We start from the raw sequence: 15411 nt of genomic DNA on the forward strand, positions 1-15411 counted from the left end.
CTATCCCTCTCATGAACGTTGCGGCTCGAAAAAACCGTGTGGGGGATGTTTTCCTTCACGTCCGCGCTTTAACTTTAAGAACCGGTTTGTTCCCAGTCTAGCCATCCATTGTCGACTCATCCTCCTAAGAAGATGTGCTCCAAACTAGCTAAGCTCAACGAAGCCTACGTGAATCTGCATAGGGTCAGACACAGTCTGATACCGAAACCAGAAGAAATAGAGAATGTGAGAATGTTAAAAATCACTGAAGACCTGATAGAAGAGCTCTTCAGAGAAGAAATGAACAGGGAGAAAGAAGAATGGACAGAGAAGTACAGACTTCAGAGACAGCAGCAACAGCAGCAACAACAGCAACAGCAGCAGCAGCAACCTGAAGCTGACAGAGGCTTTGTCGATTGTCGTATCGACACCAAAGAATTCTTCTTCTCTTTCCGAAGAAGCAGACCTATCGCCAGAAAGTCTATCCTCAGAGGACATCGCATTCTTAGAAACTAAAAAAAGAATGCCATAGCAAAACAAAAAAACAGCCCTTTTCAGGGCTACCCAATACTCTAGAAAAGAAATAACTATTAATTTGCCAATGTGTGTAGGTAGAGTAGTGTGAAAATAAACACTAACTCTTTCTTAAAAAATGTGAGGGTATGTGTTTGTGTGATTGTGTTTGTAAGTGATAAAGTAGGTTGGTGTGGATAGTAGATTAAAATGATGTTTGTTTTTTTTGGGCTGCTTGAGGTGTATATTTGGTGATGGGTAGAATAAAAAGTGAGTGAGTGTTTCTTTTAGGTCCGCGCGTTGTTGTTGTTTTTTGGTCATGATCTAGGTAAGATGAATTTTATGTTTTTAGGGGATGTTTTCCTTCACGTCCGCGCTTTCACTATAAATTGAAAGTCGTTCGGCAGTCCAGCTACCCTTGTTGATTGATCAACACCAAAAAATGAACACGAGACTTGAGAAACTGTTGGAGCTTCATGTGCATCTGGAATATGCCAGGCGCATATTAAATGAACTGGCCGCGGAAGCCATTGTCGAGGAGGGAAGGATAAGAGAGGAGGAAAGAAGAAACAAAGAAGAGGAGGAGAGAAGATATAAAGAAGAAGAGGAAAGAAGATACAAAGAGGAGGAGAGAAGATACAAAGAAGAGGAGGAGGAAAAGGAGAGAAGAAATTTCAAAATCCCAGAGAGCGAAAATTGGGATTCTGAAGCGACATATCCTGCCTCTGCTCTCTCCCCCCAAAAGGTAAAAAGTAACTGGGGGATAAGATGCGTATGTGGCGCCAGGCCTGGAAGGTGCCACCATTAACCAGGTGTCCATGAAGTTCCAAACAAAACAGCCCTTTTCAGGGCTACCCAATACTCTAGAAAAGAAATAACGATCAATTTGCCAATGTATGTAGGTAGAGTAGTGTGAATATAAACACTAACTCTTTTTTATAAAAATGTGAGGGTATGTGTTTGTCTGATTGTGTGTTTGTGTTTGTAAGTGATAAAGCAGGTTGGTGTGGATAGTAGATTATGGGTTTCTTAGAGTATGTGAAGGGTATAGTTGGGGTTATATTATATAAAATGAAAAAGTAGGGGGATGTTTTCCTTCACGTACGCGCGTTGATGGGTCATGATCTAGGTAAGATTAATTTTATGTTTTTAGGGGATGTTTTCCATCACGTCCGCGCTTTCACTATAATAACCCACAGTATTCGTCGTTCAAACCATTCTGCAAAGAATAAAAAGAAGATGGCGTCAAACCAAATGGACAAAATACAAACCTTGCAAGACGTTTTAGACAACTTAGGAATAATGGAACAGATGCTATTAAGACTGGTTGAAGACCATTATTCCTATAGTCCCCATCGTGTGAAGATGGAAATTAATAACTTAAGGAAAGCAAAGGACAAGATTAGTGGTGTCATGAAAGAGATCAAGGAGGAGAAGGAGGATGAAGAGGAAAGAATAAGAATACGCAATTGGAACGAAAAAATTGAAAAAGAAGAAGAAAATGAAAAGAGGAAGAAAGAAGAGGAGGAAGAGAAGAAGAAAGAAGAGGAGGAGAAGAAAAAAAAGAAAGAGAAGAAGAGTGTAGGAGATAAAATAAGAACTTGGTGGAGGAAAAGAAGAAATTAGAATAAGAAGAAAACCCAAAGGCCCTTTTCAGGGCCCCCATATTTCTCGAAAAGAGATAGTCTTTAAATTGCCTACCCCTTTTTTTAAAAAAATTTTTATAAAAAAAATCCCATGTTAAATTCCCCTTGTCCGTAGAGTGACCCACGATTTATCGCCATGTTAAATTCCCCTTGTCCGTAAAGTGACCCACGATTTTTTGCCATGTTAATTCCCCTTGTCCGTAATCTGACCCACGATTTTTCGCCATGTTAAATTTCCATTGTCCGTAATCTGACCCAGGGGTGTTTTTAATGCTAATTCCCATTGTCCGTAAAGTGCCCCCTTTAACTACTCTCCTTGTCTCCACTGCAGTCGGCTCCCTAACCCGCCACTGCGCACGAACTCTGGAGCATCTATATAATGCAAGTCATGTCACGCGGCGCTCTCTTCTGATTGAAAGACAGGCACCGTACTCTGACTGAATTTCGAAACGTGATTTTGGATTGGTGAAACATGTAAATTCGCTTCGGTCCGCCATTGGATGATGAACACCAGTTTCGTAGTGCTTGGTTGCACATTTTCTCACACGAAGATGTGGACACACTTTGGATCCTATACCCTAATTTCTTGAATGTTATTACAAGAATCACCAATACAGTTATTTGGAAGATAAGAATATACGTGGAGAGACAAGACTTTCTGAAGTGGATGTTGATATAAGACCCTGAGGGCAGACGCAGTTTGAGGAGAAGAAGATCAATAAGATGAAACATTTGTTAAATCTCTTTGGTTAACAAATTCCAGTGGTCCATTTTAGGACCCCTCCAATTCATTGCAAAAGTACATTTCGTCCTTGCCAGCACAATGATGTAGATGTCTTGTATAGGTGTTTCCTTGTTTATCTCTGTTTTCAGATCAAACCTTGGAACCATTTTACCATTACCCTTTCCATTTGACTCTATAAACTATTTTGACCCTTTAAACTATTTGATACTATATATCCTGTTGAGACTGTAAACATTACACATAGTTTACCATACTTACCAAGGTAGCGAGTATTGAGGTCAAACACTACGAATATTACTAACCTTTCATTGTCAGAATCGTGCAGTGTTACCCAATACTTAACCAGTGTGCCAATACACATATAGCATTCACGTGCATAAAGAAGCTACTTTCTATTTTAAACAGACAATGGACGCAGACGTCAGCACTTTTGATTTGTAAACAAATCATGTACACTCGCGTAAGAGGCGCATTACGTTGTGGTTGTTTAAATTTGTTTCTAAATGAACGAAAACAGATGTTTCGTGGACTGCCACATACCAGCTGCTTTGGCACATTCCGCGTTGATGCAGTGTTTCGGATTTAGGCTAGCTACAGTATACAACAGACGCAATAACAGGTCCTTACAAATAATGTACAAGTGATAAGTCATATACTGTCTTCGTTAGCTGGTGATAAAAATGGCAAAAACAAATATACTTATAGTTTTACATCCTGAATTTCCTCAAAATGTACTTTCTTAGTTCTGCAAATCCGAATTAAATTTCGAAATTGTACTGTAATTTCGATGGTAAGTGCAATTACATCCTCCTTACTGCACTCAAAGTTAAATAAGCATTAAATTCCATAGCGTGTTTTGGATAATTGCAATTGAAAGACTTCATATTTTCCCACATTATGATTACAAACATTCAATGACAAAAACAGAAACACATTTGCAGATGTCTCCCTAGCTTCTTCAATCCCATATATTTCATGTGGAATTTTCACATACAAGTCCAGTCCATAATCACGAAATTTCGCAGAATCGAAAAAAATACTAAACTCTATTCATTTCAGATCAAATGGAAAAGTTGTTTCAATGCATATTCATTCACAATATGACTCCAAATTTCAAATTTACTAGACACGTCATTTTTTCGAGAGTTATATCGAGCTTGCGACTAAGTTCAAATTTATATGGGTGGAGTTATGTGCGCAGTAATAATGTTGTTGTTTTGTAATGACGAATATGCGCTTGTGTATTTAGTTCGAAATACGGCATACATTCATTTACGTTGTTTCTTTACTGTGTTTTGTTTATATAATTAAACCTTAGGTAGAATTAAAACAATGAGCATATAATGAAAAGGTTACTGCATTTCTATGGGAAAATATGAACTCGTTTTGTCGGATGGATATACTGGACTCCCAAGGTCATGTAGTATTCCATCAAAAAAACTCGTTCATACTTTCCCATACAAATGCAGTAACCTATAATTACAACATGATGTATGAAAATTGTGAACTGTATATCTAGTTATGGGACTTTTATGCGTTATTTAGGAACAAACCATCATATGTTTACTAAGAAGAACGCGGAAGCATTATTATATTTGTCATGGAATCTTTACATGCTTTGCTTTAGATGATTATTGATTGTATTACATATATTGCTTTAGATGATGATTTTTATTGATTGTATTATATATATATTTCTTTAGATGATGGTTTATATTGATTGCATTGCATATATTGCCTCAGATGATGGTGTTTATTGATTGTATTACATACATTGCTTTAGATCATGGTTTTTATTGATTTTATTACATATATTGCTTTAGATAATGGTGTTTATTGATTGCATTACATATATTGTTTTAGATGATGGTGTTTATTGATTGTATTAGACCTTACTATCTTCTACAAATTAAAATAATAAAACCATCACTTTACTGTAATTGATATTTAGTAACGTTATCGCCGTTGTATGTATATGAATGAAAATATCTTTTATTAGCTGAATGTGTGGTCGAAACCCTCAAAAGTGAAGACCTTAAATTTAATGCTTGACATCGATATCACGTACGTTTTTTATGAAGTGAAATGTTTTACTTTGTCGTACTGTTCTGCATGAATAAACAATATATGACACATTCTACTTACAACTGGAGTCTTGATTATTGTCCGGTCTGTTGAAAATTTTAAACCACTGTATCATGACTGAAGCCTGAAGATCCAGTAGCCACCATGGATTGGTGGACCACATTGTATGAGTACATGTCAACCACGACGCGTCATGATATGTTAGACCATCTATAGCGTTACCAGCATAGTAAACATGCTCAAGAGACGACTGAATGGCAGGTTTTCCATACGCCAAATTTCTTCCTATAATAATAATGATAACAATAATAGTATTATAATTAAATTAATAATAATAATAATAATAATAATAATAATAATAATAATAATAATAATAATAATAATAAAGTAAAAAGAATATAAATACATTTCAGAGAATTGCCAAATTGAAGGGGAACTTTATTCAGTATTACATGCAATATGTATTTCTTTCTAAACATGTAAAGACAATATCTTAAGTATTGAAACTGTCTTTGAAAAGATTAGTCTTCTCGCCGTTCTTTCAATTTAACGATCGCAATATTCAAGTCGTGGCTGATGATCTCATTCGCAGTAAATTGTGAGAACCATGTAATAAAATCCAGAAATCAATTGTTTTTGTTGGGTTCCGATGCAGATACTATAAAACACCTAAACCGCTCGATTCCATGGTATCGTGATGTTGCGCTTTAGTCGGAAGATTTGATCCTGAAATCAGTTGTAAATTTAGATTTTCCAGTATCTAAGAATAAACCATGACATATATATATATATATATATATATATATATATATATATATATATATATATATATATATATATATATATATAATTATAATTGTTTAATGATCGTTGATGAGAGTATTAACTGTGTAAATTCCATATATGTTTCAAGAAATGTTTTCTTCATTTCAGAATATGTTTAAAGCAGACTTCTAACTGAGACTAAGGAGCGAAATATGAAACTTTAATTGACTGACGGGTCTAACTGATACGCATTCATTCAGCTCTAGCTGACCGCATTGGCATAGTGGAAAAACGGCAATATAGGGCAAGAAAATGCTAGTTTTCCTTAATATATTTATATCCAGAAGTAGCACGGTCGTCACCAACACGCTAGCATGAATGCCAGCCAATAGTCAGCAACAGCGTGCTTGCAGCGTTTATTAATGTGTATCTGCTCACTGGCAATTACAAGGTGAAGATTACAAGCTGTTTGGTATAGTGATCCGAGTGATATCGGTTTGGACAATACCCCAAGGAAAGGCTATTACTTACGAGGTTTGTTGTATTCAAATCCGCTTTGACAAATATACCTTCTCATTGTAGTAAAAATCGCAGGCCTTCCATTACTTGCGCTCAGCGAAACCATCAACAATTGAGCCGTTGCACTATTTGTAGCCAAATACGATGTGGTCCCAGATTCCAATAGATTTGTTGCAGGCCAAACGTTTTGAATGCGACCAGTACTTGCTTGCAAGCGGATTTGCTTTGTACTCGATCGACTACACACAAGACTTGACTTGTACTCTGGAAATACCCGTACTGGTGCAAAGGTTAAAGGAAATAGATTTTCGAAAGCAAGGAGAGCCTAGAGGCTTCGACGCACCAGGGACAATTCTAGACAACACTGACAGCATGGACAATCATGTACCTTTCTAACTTCGAGCATAACAAAATGCGAAATCTCCAACACAATCGGATCCAGTTTGACACGGGAGAGGTATACGATAATTTTGGTTGGCATCTAGCCGACTGTGCAGACTGTCCCGACAAAAAACATACACGCATCGAAGTTCATATAACTGAACACGGATACTTCCCAAACTATTCCTGGAAACGTACTATAAATGGAATATCTGCAAAACACAAGCGTTTCGAGCATTTGTGCTCCAGGTGACGTAGATAGACCTAGCGGTGCGTTTGTGGTCCAGCCACTACACAATCTCGCCAAAATGCTCGATAGGACAACAGCTCTGTCAGTTGGGGGATAGTGCCAGTGGATACAATCCTTTTTCATAAACGAACGCATTAACAGTGATGTTTGGGATAAGTGTTCAAAATTTCTTCAGAGTGGCTATGGTCACGAGCACAGGAAACTCGATATCACTAATGTTGAGTGTACCCAAGTGTTGCCGATATTTTTGTTTCATGTCTTGATTGTCACTGACCAGGCATAGCACCGACAAGATTGATCATTGAAAAACGATTAGCCAAATTCTTCATATTGATCACTGTCCGTGGTGGGACCCATTTTGCTAATGATGCTTAACTGGATCCACGAAACATGTGATACTGATACAGCGAGAGATAGACCTCGACTTGATAACATATTTAGAGAGACCATCCCTATTCAGCTTTGGTGTATTTCTCCACCATTTCGATTATATTTTCAGTGCCTCGGTCAATCTCATCGCTGATGGTGCTGATCCTTTTGCGGTTCTGGATCACGCGGGCACCACTGTTAATCTACTATGCGGCATAAACAGATAAGAGGTGAGGACAATGTCTGTTTGACTCCTGCGTGACCAAAGTTTGATAATACCACTTCACTCCCAGGAATCAAATGTATCAGCGGTTTTTTAGCATCTTGAGTGATACAATTGTCACGTGATTTTCCTGCTCGCCACTACGTTTCTGCAATCTAACCTCTAGCACTTTTGATTATTGTGTTTTTACGTGAGGATACTCATCCACTTAAGTAGCGATAGCAAAGCCGAGAGGACGTTTATATTCTTCCTTATAACAAATGCGTTTTTGTTTATACGAGTCTACAATCGCAAAGATACCGATGGTAATAGTTGTGGATTCTGTTCAAAGATGGGTCTCAATAATTCAAGTATGTCGGCTTTTTCATACGACTTGGTATGTATATGCCATGCTATCGTGCAAGCTGTCGTAGCTGTGGTACTGTAGACATGCTTATAACAAAGGGACATCTAAGCATCTTTCTAGTTGGGAAATGTTTTCGATGACTTTTTTATATCTTGTTTTTCAGGACCACAAACTGTAATTGCTCTAATCCTCGCGATTATTTCATTTATTTATTTCTTGTTGTGGTATCTGTGTTTTTACTTGGACAGCCACAGGCGCTTGTGATTTTGATTTTTCTCTGCGTAAGGCTAGCAAATTTGGTAGTGTGATTTGGCTCCAATATCACATTTCATTCAGGGTCTTAAGCCTTCGCGTATTATATGTGTGTTTGCTCCACATTACTAGCAATTACATGTTATCCCACATGATTCGTATTTTCCAAGGTTGTTTGATTTGAATCTGTTGCGTACCAATGTCATTCAGCGTCCTATTTACATACGCCGGAACATTAATCTAATTGACAAAGCACTGAAACATTTTATGTTAACAACATTACCACTTGTACTCTTCATAGCAAACTCAAAGCTGTAAATCAATCCTTGTGAAATAATTGGCCACGCCTTTCTCAGAGTAACGAATGGGAAAACCTTCTGCAATGTTAAGTAAAACATTTCTCGAACACGGATCTGTCTAAACAAGTGCAAAGCAGGCATCATCGACAACACTAGCAAGATATATTTCTTGAGCGACCATTACAGGTACCTAATAACTTAACTTCCCATAGTGAATTTCATCCATTTCACCTCTGGAATTATTCCTCTGCTTGTGCATTCTCTCTTTTGGAGCACGCTAATGTGCTCTGTAAAGTAAATTGTTTTGGTATGTAATTTTTATATTTATGGCCCCAAAGCATCTAATTGCCCTGCTCTGAAACATATTCGTTACTGACCTCACCAAAAACATCAGTCACAGTGGGCGAATTGTCATGTTTCCTTTGAGGGTGTACTCTTTCTTGCACAATATTCCGCAGTGTATTTATGTTCTCTTTGCCAGAAACTTCTGCCCAAGTTTATTTCGTTCCATTCTAAGATAATTGCAAGTTGCGCCTACTTGTCAATGTCCTTTGTGTTTGTTTATGAAAATTATTATATTTTTGCGCATCCCTATCGAACCTGTATAACGTATTCAAATGATACGACGATCTCAATTTATCATTCGCGAATAAGAAATCTCATTGTTTTGGAAGTAGTACACCCCCCTGTAACCATCGAAAATGTTATTTCGTTATACTTTGTGTATCAAGAGTTTTACTAATTATCATGATGCATATAATCAGCCACTAACAATCTCCACAATATGAACATATTTAACAGCCTTTTCTATCAGCATAAAGCTCTTAAAAATACATTTCGAAGAATTGCCATATTGAAGGGGAATTTTGTTCAGTATTACATGCAGTATTTATTTCTTTTACAAGCATGAAAAGACAATATCTATGCATTGAAGCTGTCTTCGAAAAGATTAGTCTTCTCACCGTTCTTTCAATATAGCGTACGCAATATTCAAGAGTTGATGGTACTAAACCAAAGTGTGTTTATTTTGAGATGTTTATATAATATTATCATAATTATAATTGTTTTATAATCGTTGGTGAACTTATTAACTGTTTAAATTCCATGTATGTTTCGAGAAATGTTAAGTTCATTTTAAAATACGTTTACGGATGACATCTAACGTAGCATATGGAGCGAAATATGAAACTTAAATTTATTGACGGTTCTAACTGATACGCATTCATTCAGCTCTAGCAGACCGCTGTGGCATATTGGAACAACGGCAATGTAGGGCAAGACAATGTTAGTTGTCCTTAATATATTTATATCCAGAAGTGGCGTGGTCATCAGCAACACGCTAGCATGAATGCCAGCAAGCGTCACAACCAGCGTACTTGCAGGGTTTATCAATGTGTATCTGCTCACTGGCAACTGCAATGTGAAGATAACAGGCTGGTTGGTATGGTTATCCGAGTGATATGGTGTCGTAGATAACCCCAATGAAATGCTATTACTGACGAGGTTTGTTGTATTCGAAATCCGCTTTGACGAATACACGTTCTCATAGTAGTAACAATCACAGGCCTTCCATTACTTGCGCTCAGAGAAAACATCAACAATAGAGTCGTTGCACTATTTGTAGCCAAATGCGATGTGTCCCATATTCGAATAGATTTGTTGCAGGCCAAACTTTTCGAATTCGACCAGTACTTGCTTGCAAGCGGATTTGCTTTGTACTCGATCGACTACACACAAGACTTGACTAGTACTCTGTAAATACCTGCACTGGTCAAAGTTTAGAGAAAATAGATTTTCGAAAGCAAGGAGAGCCTAGAGACTCCGACGCATCATGGACAATTCTAGATAACACTGACAGCGTGGACAACCACGTATCTTCCTGTACCTTCCTACCTTTGAACATAGCCAAAATGAAAAATCTCCAACACAATCGCATCCAATTTTGAAACGGGAGATGTATACGAAAGATTTGGTTGGCATCTAGCCGGCTGTGCTGGCTGTCCCAACAAAAAAACATACACGCATCGAAGTTTCATTGTACACATGTAAACAGGTCATATAACTGAACACGGGTGCATCTTAAGCTAATCCTGGGGACGTACTGGAAATGGAATATCCCCAAAGACAAGCGTTTCGAGCATTTGTGCTCCAGGCGACGTAGATAGACCTAGCGGTGCGTTTGTGGTCCAGCCACCACACAATCTCGCCAAAATACTCGATAGGACAATAGTTCTGTCCATTAGGAGATAGTGCCAGTGGATAAAATCCTTTATCACAAGCAAACGCATTAACAGTGATACCTGGGATACATGTTTCAAATTTCTTCAGCGTGGCTTTGGTCACTTGCACAGGAAAATCGATATCACCAATGTTGAGTGTACCCAAGTGTTGCCGATATTTTCGATTCATGTATTGATTGTCACTGATCAGACATAGCACCGACAAGATTGCTCCATGGACAACGATTAGCAAAATTCTTCATATTGATCACTGTCATGGGTGAGACCCATTTTGCTTTTGATGCTTAAATGGATCCCCGAAACAGATGATACGGCGAGAGATAGACCTCGACTTGATAACATCTTTAGAGAGTCCATCCCTATTCAGCTTTGGTGTATTTCTCCAGCGTTTCGAGAATCTTTTCAATGCCTCTGTCAATTTCATCGCTGATAGTGCTGCTGTCTTTGCGGTTCTGAATCACGCGGGTACCACTGTTAATCCACGGAGTAGTAGTTTCGAATCGATCCTTTCAATATTATGCGGCATGAACAGATAAGAGCTGAGGACAATGTCTGTTTTGACTCCTGCGTGACCAAAGTTTAATAATACCACGGAATAATTGCAACGTGATTTTCCTGCTCGCCACTACGTTTCTGAAATCTAAACTCTAGCACTTGTGATTGTTGTGTTTCTACGTGAGGGTACTCATCCGCGTAAGTAGCGATAGCAGAGGCGAGAAGACGATTTTATTCTTCCTTAGAACAACGACGTTTTTGTTCATACGAGTCTACTGTCGCAGAGATATCGACGGTAATAGTTGTGGATTCCGTTCAAAGAATGGTCTCCATAATTCAAGTATGTCTGCTTTTTTCATACGACTTGGTATGTATATACCATGCTATCGTGCAAGCTGTCTTAGCTGTGTTTCTGTAATCATTCTTATAATAATGGGACATCTAAGCATCTATCTAACTGGGAAATTTTTCGATGACTTTTTGATATTATTCTTCAGCATTACAAACTGATTTCGCTCTAGTCCTGGCGATTATTTCATCTATTTATTTGTTGTTGTGGTATCTGTGTTTTTACTTGGACAGCCACAGGCGTTTGTGGTTTTGATTTTTGTCTGCGTAATTTATGATACTGACGAACAGATCTACAAGGCTAGTAAATTTGGTTGTGTGATTTGACTCCAATACCACATTTCATTCAGGGTCTCGCTGCCATTCATTCACGTATTATTGGCTTGTGTGCTCCACTTTGCTCGCAATTACATGTTCTGCTACATGATTCGTATTTTCCAAGGTTGTTTGATTTGCATCTGCTGCGTACCACTGACATGGAGCGTCCTATTTACATACGCCCGATCATTCATCTAATTGATCATGTAATTGACAAAACACTGCAACATTTTCTGTTTTCAGCATTCCCACTCGTACTCTTCATTGCAAACTCAAAGCTGTAAATCGATCCTTGCGAAATAATTGACCACAACTTTCTCACGGCAACCACAGCGAAACCCTTCAGAGATGTTGAGTAAAATATTTTTCCAACACGGATCTTCCTCAACAAGTGTAAAGCAGGCATCATCGAGAACACTAGCAAGATATATGTCTTGAGAGACCATTACACGTACCTAATAATGTTTAACTTCCCATCATGAATTTCATCCATTTTCCCCCGAAGATAGCGTCTAAAAATATTCATATAAATGCGCATTCTCTCTTTTGCAGCGCGGTAATGTGCTCTGTAAAGTAAATTGTGTTGGGATGTAATTTTTATATTTATGACCCCGAAGCATCTAATTTCCCTGCTCTGAAACATCTTCGTTACTGACCTCATCAAACACGTCTGCCACAGTGGGCGAGTTATGTTTCCTTTGAGGGTATACTCTTTCACGCACGATATTCCACAGTTTATTTTTAATTCTGTTTGCCACAAAAATCTGCCCAAGTTTATTTCGTTCCATTCTAAGATTACTGCGAGATTCACCAACTTGTCAATATCCTTTGTGTTTGTTTATAAAAATTATTATATTTGTGCGCATCATTATCGAACCTGTATACAATATACTTTGTGAGTCAAGAGTTATACTAATGCTCATGATGCATATAATCAGCCACTAACAACCTCTTCAATATGAAAATATTTCACAGCTCTTTCTCTCAGCATATAGTTCTTAATGCACATGTACTATAGTGGTTATGTCACTTGCCTCTTACGGTATTATTTCTAACAACGGTGAATAAATATTGAGCCAACCTCACGCGCATTTACTCCAGCAACAGATTTAACAGACTAGTACCCACCGAGTTTAATAACTGATAAAAAGAAATGATATCATTCTTAATCAGAACATGTAACTTAAACCAGTAATAAAACAAGAATCAACGTATGGAACCTATGCAAAATGTCATATTGTTCAATGGATCTATTACTATGGATGATCAATGAATAGAATTTAAGCAGAACTATGAAAAATGTTTTATTTATCAATACGAGTATCAAAGTATAAGACCCATACTAAACTATTAACATGGTATGATACTGTCACCAAGGGAGATCAAAGTATAAAACTATTAATAATGTTCCATACGCATGCAGAATATATGTGAATTATTCAGTTTCACTCTCATAGTGATACTGACTTACATCTTTATTGTACACAACCATGTCAACATCTGAATATTTCTCTAATGAAGTATAACCTTCGTGACAATACTCTAATATTGTGATTCTACAATCAGATTTCAGTCTATAAGTATCCTGGTTATAAAGAAATTCACGGCCAAAGAGCTTACGTTAATTGATTTTCTCACTGCCAGCAATTTGGTCGTGCAGCACTGGGCGAAACGAATTAATTATCTCTGGATGTAAATAAAACACTCTCGGGAAACTCTGTATGCCATAACGAAACACAAGAACATATTGCCTTCATATCTGTCAGGATTGATATTAAGTTTACATAGTTTTATGAGAGACTTCATACAGAATACCTTACCAGGGACATTTGAATCCTGGGGACATAGGCAGCTGTAGAGTGTTAGGCGCATATATAACCATATCATCCAAAACCTTACAAGTACTTTGACAGCTGCCATTGTTAAAACAACCCAACTTTGTAAAAGACGTTGAACAAGAATATTGCGGAGCTCTTGAAACGGATGTGCATACTAAATGTAAGAGGAAGATTGCAGTTCAAACGTGGGTGCGCATTTAAGTTCAGAGTGAACGGTTATTAACACAGTAGACGAAAGCAGCGAGAAGCACAAGAAAAGTTTAGCGTAACTGAATGACCATCTCTCAGTGTTTGCAGATTCTGGAATAGCAAACAAATACCTTCACCGCCATTTACCTTTGACTGCCTAATAGCGATGAGCTATGAGAAATGAGAACTTTATAAGACCCATGTCTTTAGGAGTTTGGACGGCAGAGTCTCTGGGAATGTATTTGCATGGGCTATGCATCATGGCGGTCAGCCATTAGCTGATAGAAAACGACAATCAACTTGCAAACATTCCTAAACTTTACCAGATCATTCAAACACCTCTTTACGAGCATCTGCTCTCGTCTTTATTTCAACTACGGAGCGATATTGAACCCCCAATACCTTACTTCAGGAATGACAATCTACAAGCTGGTGTGACGCGTAGTTGTGACTCTTCCAACCGTCTCAGCACAAGTGAAGGAAATTGAAGAGAAAAAAAAGATATTGTCTGTAGAAGCACAACCTATGGAAGTGACCTGAGTCACCAAGCGCTGCGATTTAAGCTGACCTGGTACAGTAACAAAAATAAGAAACCACTTTTGGAATAATGCTTATCGTTTGATCTTCTTCTCCTTTATATAAGGATACCTTTTTCTACACCATCACACCCCACACACCTTTACCATGAGGTTTTCGGCAGCCTTGAGAATTGATATATGAATATTGACAAACCCTTATTGAAAATGGAACCGTCAGACCCTAGGGAATTTCGATTTCTAACAGCAGGAAATAGAGATAGTATCACAGCGTTGTCCGTTTGGACACAAGACATGCTAATTAATCAAAACGTCATTCCTGCTAATATTGGGTCTACTAATTATGTAAAATGTTGACGGTCGGCTGGATTGCGAGCAAGGAGATAAGCCCAAACTTAGTAGCTCCTATGCAATATCGCCTGAGCTGCAACACAATAAACTGATGTTTGTTGTCTTTAACGTTGTATCAGTGGTGCTTCATGGTTTGGGCTTTACACTGCTCCCATGCCAGTCCGCTTAGGTGTCGTATCCAAACGTAGTGACTCTTTTCTGCTGTTACAGCGACCGTTTCACCATCTTGGGAACCTCTGCAAGCAGCAATATATTGATAGCATGTGGTTAGACTGCTCTTATGTCGCTAATATATAGCAGACAGATAATGTTTTAAACCCATAACATTAACCGAGACAGTTTTATTGCGGCACTCAGATTTATCGGTATTAATAACCTTGACAGTTAGGTTAATACCTCTAAAATCAATGTCTGCCATATCTTGAAGGTACGTTCTGGTCTGGTCAACATCATCGCTGGCTCGAAATATAGCTGACAGTAAGCCCATCTGACACATCAATTATCGGTGTTTTACACACTAACAATACACAGCTTTGATATAGATTTTGGAGGTGAAATAAAGCTCCTGTCTCAACATATACGCTACTGGGATACACTGATAGCAAGTTTTTCATTGCGGGCAAGCTCATCTCTGGGTAGTTCGTCTACAGCTCCAGTATGATATTAGTTTCTATATAATTTTATGCTGATTAAGCTTATTGCGCATTCTCTGTTGAAGTGCAAT

The 15411-nt window shown here is 38.0% G+C and overlaps 1 protein-coding gene across 1 annotated transcript in view; it reads right to left on the bottom strand.

Moving 5' to 3' along the window:
* LOC149798469 (uncharacterized) overlaps positions 1-15174 on the bottom strand; it is an 84988-nt gene extending 69814 nt beyond the window's left edge. Inside the window, exons 1-2 of the mRNA XM_089960877.1 lie at positions 15084-15174; positions 5029-5253 (exon numbers count right to left, since the gene is read on the bottom strand). Of these exons, the coding sequence (XP_089817003.1) occupies positions 5029-5253; positions 15084-15174 (316 nt within the window). The remainder of the gene's footprint in view (positions 1-5028; positions 5254-15083) is intronic.
* Positions 15175-15411: the final 237 nt, after the last annotated feature.

This window comes from Sinohyriopsis cumingii, chromosome 6 (assembly GCF_028554795.1).
Source record: "Sinohyriopsis cumingii isolate HCF-2022 chromosome 6, ASM2855479v2, whole genome shotgun sequence".
Classification (NCBI taxonomy): domain Eukaryota; kingdom Metazoa; phylum Mollusca; class Bivalvia; order Unionida; family Unionidae; genus Sinohyriopsis; species Sinohyriopsis cumingii.